Here is an 8,860-nt window from a genome sequence, read left to right on the forward strand (position 1 = left end):
TATTTAGCTTGTTAACTAAATATTTAATTTGTAAGTTAAATATTTAGTTTATAAACTATGACATTTATGAATGTATGAATCATATGGTGAAAAACTAACTTTGAAAAATAAATCTGTTCTTTTTTCTTATAAAAGTCTAAATAAAACAAAAATGTTGGTGGTAACTTTTGACTGTGTAACTTTACAAACGGCACCCCATATTTGTGAAGCTCAAAATGTCCCAAAATGAAAGTCTAATTTCACCACTTTTTTCAGTCACTGATGAAGCTGATAAATGTCTTCCAAAAGGTGAGTGGTTACCTTGGAAACTCGCTCAGCGAAGGAAAAATGATCGGCTTGCCAAGACCACCTGAATCAATCACATTATTCATCTTTAATACCACTAACATGACCAAATGCTCTAAATGCTGCAGCTTACAAACATCAACCAGACAGATAAAATCAAATATAATCAAAATGTGTGATTTCATGTGAGGGGGAAAAAAGTGTTTCAAATAATTCCCAGTGCTACAGCAGGACTTCTGTTTCCTGCTTCCTCAGGCATCCCTTATATGTGCTCCACTCCATTAGCCTCCCACTGCAGTTACTGGATCATTAGGCCCCATCCGCTTCAATAATGCAAAAAGAGCAAACCAGGCAAACACCACAGCCTCTCAGCTCTGCAGGAGCCCACCTAAAGGCACATGAACCAATCACTACTGTTTGCTACAACTGTCCTAAAAAATGTGACAACTCACCAACAATAAAAATAATAATAAAAATTCTATTTTTATCAAGTTCATCGAACACAGAGGAGGGGCTTTTTACATGTGCTCATCATAAACACATCAAGTGATGTCAGTCATTATTGTGTGAATGCCTACATTCACACCACTGAGATCACTTTTTCTTCCGTACGTTTTTCGGCACCTTTCTCTTTCCACCATATTTGTGCTACTTCAACCATTCATATATCAAAACGTTCAGCTCTTTCATGCAATGCAGGCTATGACTTTTGGTATTTCAGCTATTTATACTTTTTTTTAGCTATTTCAACTTTTTAGCCACTTTTTTCCCCATTGACTTTGAGTGGGGCTATTTTCAACAACCTTAAAATCCTTCAAATAGTTTCTAAATCTTTACAAAACCTTACACAGTTTGTTCTTGTTATGCTCTATTTTACTCTCTTGTGCAAATTTTAGCTACTTTTTTTTGCTAAATTTTGCTGTTTTTGGCTATTTCAGCTATAGTTCTGCTTCCTTCTGCTATTCTTCTGCTTTATCTGCTTTGCTTTACCTTTTTCTGCTAATTTGTGCTTCTGACAGTTGCTTTCTTCCATATTCAGCTATTTGCTACAAATTTAGCTAAATTTTAGCTGTTATTAGCCAATTACACATTATTAAGCTAATTACACATTTTTTGGAGCTAGTTCAACTTAATTCTGCTAAATTCAGCAAACTTGTGCTCCTTATGCATCCTTATGCTAATTAAAACATTTCCAGCTACCTTTTAGCTGTTTTACTGAAAACTTCAGCTGTTTTTCCTATTTTACTTCAAATGATCACTTTTTAGTAGTTTTATGGGGAATGGGGGGGGGGGGGGTTCTGCTATTTTTCAATATTTTTTTACAAACATTTCACCACCTGGATGCTACTTTCAACTTGAGTCTGCTACCTTTAGCTTATGTTTATGCTAAATTTAGCTTTTTGCTGCTATATTAGTTAAAATTCTACTTCTTTCTGCTGATGTTGTGCTTTTTCTGCTTTGTTAAACTTTTTTCAGCTAATTTGTGCTATTTATGCTTCGTGCAGTTGCTTTCTTCTGTATTCAGCTATTTGCATCAAATTTAGCTAAATTTTAGTTGTTATTAGACAAAGTTAGCTTTCTAAGCTAATTACACATTTTTTGGTGTTATTTCAACATAATTCTGCTAAATTCCGGAAACTTGTGTTCATTATGCATCCTTGTGCTAATTCAAATGTTTCCATCTACTTTTTAGCTGTTTTACGAAAAATTTTGGCTGTTTTGCCTATTTTGTTTCAAATGATCACTTTTTAATAGTGTTGTGGGGTTTTTTCCTGCTAATTTTGAAATTTTTACATCCATTTCATCATCTGGGTGCTATTCTCAACTAGAGAATGCTATTTAGCTTTTTTATGATATCTTTAGCTTTTTTCTGCTATATTAGCTTCTTTCTGCTATTCTTCGGCTGTTTTCTGCTTTGTTATATTTTTCTGCTAATTTTTGCTATCTATGCTTCTTAAAATTGCTTTCTGCAATATTTAGCTATTTGCTGCAATTTTAGCTAAAGTTTACCTGTTATTAGCTCAAGTTAGTTCAAATTACTTGAATTTGGCCAAATTATGATATAATGAGCTATAAATCAGTATATAGGTACCTGAGACTTAGCTCTACCATAAATAGCAGCAGAAACGGAAATCCAATATGGCCACCATAGCTAGTTTTAAAGGCCTTTTACTCAGCCAATGTTTGAGATTTTCACATGAAAATGTATGTACTGGCAGCTGAGAGCAAGCTCTATAACATTTTGAAGTCTCAAGAAAATTTAACAATTGTAGCCAAAGCTATTTCGGCTACTTTTTTCCCATTGGAAATGAATGGAGCTTTTTTCAATATCCTTAAATTTCTTCGTAATGTTTCTAAATCTTTACCTTACACATTACACTCACCGGCCACTTTATTAGGTACACCTGCCCAACTGCTCGTTAACACTTAATTTCTAATCAGCCAATCACATGGCGGCAACTCAGTGCATTTAGGCATGTAGACATGGTCAAGACAATCTCCTGCAGTTCAAACCGAGCATCAGTATGGGGAAGAAAGGTGATTTGAGTGCCTTTGAACGTGGCATGGTTGTTGGTGCCAGAAGGGCTGGTCTGAGTATTTCAGAAACTGCTGATCTACTGGGATTTTCACGCACAACCATCTCTAGGGTTTACAGAGAATGGTCCGAAAAAGAAAAAACATCCAGTGAGCGGCAGTCCTGTGGGCGGAAATGCCTTGTTGATGCCAGAGGTCAGAGGAGAATGGGCAGACTGGTTCGAGCTGATAGAAAGGCAACAGTGACTCAAATAACCACCCGTTACAACCAAGGTAGGCAGAAGAGCATCTCTGAACGCACAGTACGTCGAACTTTGAGGCAGATGGGCTTCAGCAGCAGAAGACCACACCGGGTGCCACTCCTTTCAGCTAAGAACAGGAAACTGAGGCTACAATTTGCACAAGCTCATCGAAATTGGACAAGAGAAGATTGGAAAAACGTTGCCTGGTCTGATGAGTCTCGATTTCTGCTGCGACATTCGGATGGTGGGGTCAGAATTTGGCGTCAACAACATGAAAGCATGGATCCATCCTGCCTTGTATCAACGGTTCAGGCTGCTGGTGGTGGTGTCATGGTGTGGGGAATCTTTTCTTGGCACTCTTTGGGCCCCTTGGTACCAATAGAGCATCGTTGCAACGCCACAGCCTACCTGAGTATTGTTGCTGACCATGTCCATCCCTTTATGACCACAATGTACCCAACATCTGATGGCTACTTTCAGCAGGATAATGCGCCATGTCATAAAGCTGGAATCATCTCAGACTGGTTTCTTGAACATGACAATGAGTTCACTGTACTCAAATGGCCTCCACAGTCACCAGATCTCAATCCTATAGAGCATCTTTGGGATGTGATGGAACGGGAGATTCGCATCATGGATGTGCAGCCGACAAATCTGCGGCAACTGTGTGATGCCATCATGTCAATATGGACCAAATCTCTGAGGAATGCTTCCAGCACCTTGTTGAATCTATGCCACGAAGAATTGAGGCAGTTCTGAAGGCAAAAGGGGGTCCAACCCATTACTAGCATGGTGTACATTCTGGTTTTGCTCCTTTTAAAATCTTAGTGAAAATTTTAGCTACTTTTTGCTAGTTTTAGCTTTTTTCAGATATTCCAGCTAAAATTCTTCTTCCTTCTACTGTTCGTCTGCCTTTTTTTTTTTACTTTTTTGTGCTTCTTTCTGCTAATTTGAGTTATTTATGCTTCTTGCGGTTGCTTTCTGCTGTGTTCAGCTATTTTAGCCTTTAGCTTTTAGCTTTTTTGCAACTTCAGCAATACTTTGCTCCTTTTTTGTGTTTTCTGCATTTATTTAGCTTTTTTCAGCTTTTCAAGTGCAACTTACTCTTGCACTTTTGCTATTAACATGTTCAGCTCAATTTTAGCTTCTTCAGCAGCTTTCAGCTAAAGTTTTCAGCAACAGGCATTCACACTTGCATTTTCACAGGAAATGCAATTTCTCTAGTTGTTGCTGTTTTTTATCTCTCGCAGTGATCATCTCCTGAAATCACTTGGATGGGCTGATTGTGGCGGAAGACAAACATTTGAAGGCTGTGATTTGACAGACATGTCGGCTCGGCCCGCCCACTTCAGTGACGGAGCAACCAATGGCAGGACGCGCTCGGAGCAGATCAAACCAACAGCAGCGGAGCTCCTTTGTTTGCCTCCGTCTGAATGGCTCTGTGCGCGCGCGCGCGTGTATGTTCGTACGCGCACATGTGACCACTGAAGGCGCTCGCTGGTATTTAAGCACATCGTCGATCGAGGTGCTGAAGTGGACAGCTCCCGGACAAACGGCACCACCATGGCTGGTTTTGGCTGCGCGCTCGTTAATCCTTCCGAGCGCTGATTGGAGATCAGTTTGCACCCGGCTGGCTGCGTCCCATTTCCCTGAAATGATGGACTCTGTTTAGAGAGACGGGGAGAGGGGAGAAGGCGCCGCGGATGCTGGGGCACCTGTAGCTTGAGGTCTGCACATCTCTGCGCCTCCGTTCAGCAGGAGACCCGTGGCTGGTCTGATGTGCCGGGGGGAAGCTTAAAGGTAATCTTAAAGGCTTTTAGGTGACGGAAGTATTATTAGTAAGCCGCTCTCAGTGCCTGCCTGCACACAGGAGGGAACATGATGGACAGAGATGTGTTTTCTCTCACTTGTGTGGATTTGTAGAGGACGCGCGCTTCCGTGGGAACTAAACTGAACCTAAGAGTCTTCTGCTTTTTGTTCCATTTCTTGTTTTTCCTCCTAACAAATCATGGGGAAAGAGGAGTGCAAAACAATGCTGGACGCTTTGAACAAAGTCACAGCCTGCTACAGGCACCTGGTCATCGCCCTCGGGAGCACATCGGACTCCCAGAACCTGCGCGAGGAGCTGAAGAAGACCCGCAAGAAGGCCCAGGAGCTGGCCGTGGCCAACAGGACTAAACTGACCTCCCTGCTGAAAGACAAAAGCATCAGCAAGGACGACCGCGCCGAGTACGAGCGCCTCTGGGTGCTGTTCTCCAGCAGCATGGAGCTCCTGGAGGTGGACATGAAACGCTCTCTGGAGATCGGGCAGGACTTCCCCCTCAAGGTGCCCACCAGGCACCTGATCCAGACGGGCATGACGGGCAGCACCAACGCCGTGGCCGCCCGCGCCATGAGCGTCCAGAACATGAAGTACGAGGCCGACAGCAACGTGGACACGGCCGACCTGGGCGAGCTGCAGACCGAGATCACCCAGGTGAGCCAGATGATGGAGGAGATGGAGATGAAGGTGCAGGTGGCGCCGTGGGCCGTCGTGGCCAAGCAGGAGGCGGGCGCCGAGCTCAAGTCCAGCCTGAGCGTGGGGAACTCCTCCGTGGGCGTCATCTCCATCTGCGACGAGGAGCCCAAGGACGACGAGGGCGGAGGAGGGGGCTCCAGGGAGGGGGGCTTGGGCTTGATCGGCGCGGTGGTGGGCTTTTTCGTCGTCGTGGCAGTGGCTCTGGTTCTGGGATATTTAGTGATCATGTCGTGAAACGCTCGAGCAGCAGGGGCCACTCAGGGAAACTCCTCCAGGACAGAGCATCCAGCTCCACCAGAGACACACAAGAGGTCTGAAACTTGGTGTCAAAGTTAGACACGAGAGTCTCTCGGAATCCTGAATGTATTCGACTGAGATGAGGATTTGCACTTGATAAAATAGCCTTTAGAACAACATAGTGTGGTTGGGAAGAGAATGGGCGTAGTGATGTTTTGATGTGTGGGGGTAGGTTGTGTATTTTTGGAGAGTGGGGGATAATGAGTCCTAAAATTACGTGACAGTGTCTGGGCATCAGGATGATCCAAACAACACGTAATCCAAGTGGATTAGTGGGAAAAGCTCAAGCATAAATGTAGTCGACAGTCAGTCAGTTATCCCTGTTGGAGTTCAGCTGACGTGATGCTTTAGGGAGGTTTCAACCCAGAAGAGTCAGATGTGTTGAAACAAGAGGGAGACCTTGTAGTCTGGTTTTTAGGTCCATTGTTTAGGGCTCACTTGATCCTTACTCACCTCACTGGTTGAATGTGGTCGGGGCAGCACAGTTTTAATGCATCCTATAGAATCAATACAATCAAAAAGCCTGAGTCTCACTTAAACTCCAGCCTCACGCATGGGAGTCTTCGGACCTACAGGAAGAGACGGTCTCGTAAACATTGCACCTGTTCACTGTAAGCCCATTCTTGTTGCTTTTCTTTTTTCAGGGTTTTCTCTCAGTTTTGAATGTTAACATTGCAACAGGAATGAGTAAAAAAACTGGTACATGCAGTGTCAGAGAATGTACAGACAATCAACTTTATTTCTTGTAATAAAACTCTGAAACACACTTAAAATGGGCATGTGTAGCTTGAAGACAGCTCAGTGTCTCTTTATGCTGTGGACATCCTTTATAACTGCACCGGGCATAAAGTAAACTCACCATAATTAGCTCTATTGGTTTATACATCCGTCGATTGTACTTAGAGGTATTTTGAGCAGGAGATTATTCTCAGACTTTAACAACCTTAGTGTTAAATTCATGCTAAAGGAGAGCCACACAGATGCTTCAGTCCACTAATAGTTTTACTTGTAAGAGTCTTTACAGATATTTCTGGACGGGCACAAAGTTGGGACAGTTATCTTGGACTTTTGGGAGCACAGTCGGATAATTCAAGACCAAAGCCTGATAGTTACATGTGGATCTGTTTTATTATTTCAAAAAAATAAAGTAAATTTAAAGAAATTTAGGCTGCAGTTAAACCAATAATCTCCTTTTTAAAGTTTTCAAACAGGTATAGTCTAAAACTGTAACAGGTATAGGGCAAATAATACCCATTTCCTTTTTAGTCAGTGTCATCTGGATTTCCTATACACAGATAATTATTTTCCTGCGTATCTAAACCTGTATCTTTCATTTTGTGAGCTGGTATAATAGGATATTCTCAGGTGTTTTTCAAAGATAATAAAAATTAGAAGCGCCTGCACAGATGAAGGACCCTCAGGATGAACAGGTGCTTAATTTATTTGATCTAGGGGTCATCATCCACATAAGTGCAGGTTTTACTTAGCATAAATTCTAGACAGTAATCTGTTGAAATGGCACTTGGATATAAAGTTTAATCAAAAGTCTGTTCATAAAGGAGCATATAATTGATGCAAATGACCTCATCAGCTCCTGGGGAGGTTCTCCACTGACTGGTAAACCGACTACAGTTGGCTTTAGACGGCAGAAAACAAAATCAAATGATCTAATTTAAACAAAGTCACAATATTTTTGAATATATGAAATACAGCTAAACTTAAGACCAGTGAATATTTATACTGCCCACAATCTCACAAGTCAATTTAGTTTGGAGATCTGGAATAAGGATTACAGGTATGATCTGAGAGGGGAGCTATTCTTAACTGTGGTTATGAAAAGAGTTTAAGGATGTCAAAGAGACCTATGCAGTTCAATTTTCAAATGAGAAAATTGTCTTTAAAACAAGATTTTTACACTGTAAACTTTTTTATTTCACTCAACGTTTTGTGATTGTTAAAGGTTCTTAAAATGCTCATGTGTTGGTATATCTTTGGTATTTTAAGTGCCTTTTAGTAGGAATAAAATGGTGTTGTAGTGTGGAGATCTAAAAGACAAATGCCAAGACTGTGGTTTGAATATATGTTTAACAGCTTGCCATAAACCTTTGTAATGGAGAAATTTAACGGTGCTGCTTAAATTATAAAAGATAATTTGGGATTGGACAGAAACTCTAATGTGCAATTCTAAAATGTTATCCTTTTAAAAGGATAATATTTTAGAATTGCACATTAGAGTTTTTATATTTCAAACATGATTTCAACAGTTCAAAAAATCCTTTTATGCCTTTTTCTTGCTCTGTCTTTATCTGCAGAGAAACAATGACAAGAATAATAATTAAAAATAAAAACTACAGCTGAGGCCACAGAGCTGACTCAATTTCTTAGCAGGACTTTGACGTGTAAAGATCAGTGAGCATAGCGCTCAGATGTGAATCACTGGGAGCTTTCAGACATCTTGTTTATTCTTGTTGCCGTTTCACAAACTCTGCTGACAGTGAGTCATGAATTACACTTGTAATTTACACCAGGCTGACACTCTTATCCAGACATTCAGGAGTACTCAAGCAGTGAATGCCACCATCTGAAATGGGTTTCGAAACAGCTATTGATGCCATCTCCATCAGAATTCAAGTTTCCACTCATTTTAGAGGTGAGTAAAACTACTTTACAAAGTGTTACTTGAAGGATTTATATGATAAATTCAAAATGTTGGAGCAAAATTTAAACTCTACTTAGCCATATAAACAAAACTTCACAAAAGAAAAGGTACACCAGGCTCAGACAAACCCTTGCATCATCATCATCATCACTTCATCTGGACTCAGATGCTGGGTTTCCATAGAAACCTCCAGAAGACTGCAAACAGCACAGAAGGTTGAACAGCTATATTTCAACTCGTCCTTTCTGCCACAACCATCCAACACACACACACACACACACACACACACACACACACACACACACACACACACACACACACACA

At 41.3% G+C, this 8,860-nt stretch overlaps 2 protein-coding genes across 2 annotated transcripts in view; both read left to right on the forward strand.

Moving 5' to 3' along the window:
- Nucleotides 1-4,455: 4,455 nt before the first annotated feature.
- On the forward strand, nucleotides 4,456-7,851 carry LOC106529572 (regulator of G protein signaling 9 binding protein). The gene has a single exon (XM_014025040.1). The coding sequence runs from the start codon at nucleotides 5,071-5,073 to the stop codon at nucleotides 5,812-5,814; it is 744 nt and encodes a 247-aa protein (XP_013880494.1). The 5' UTR covers nucleotides 4,456-5,070; the 3' UTR covers nucleotides 5,815-7,851.
- Nucleotides 7,852-8,047: 196 nt separating this feature from the next.
- Nucleotides 8,048-8,860, forward strand: part of slc7a9 (solute carrier family 7 member 9) — a gene marked incomplete in the record, with an annotated part of 30,834 nt that continues 30,021 nt past the window's right edge. The window contains 1 exon segment of the mRNA XM_014025038.1: nucleotides 8,048-8,527.

Source organism: Austrofundulus limnaeus, unplaced genomic scaffold (genome assembly GCF_001266775.1).
Source record: "Austrofundulus limnaeus strain Quisiro unplaced genomic scaffold, Austrofundulus_limnaeus-1.0 Scaffold452, whole genome shotgun sequence".
Classification (NCBI taxonomy): Eukaryota; Metazoa; Chordata; class Actinopteri; order Cyprinodontiformes; family Rivulidae; genus Austrofundulus; species Austrofundulus limnaeus.

What these genes read in the sequence shown, in the direction of transcription:
- LOC106529572 (XM_014025040.1), top strand. Translation starts at nt 5,071, where the DNA reads ATGGGGAAAGAGGAGTGCAAAACAATGCTGGACGCTTTGAACAAAGTC.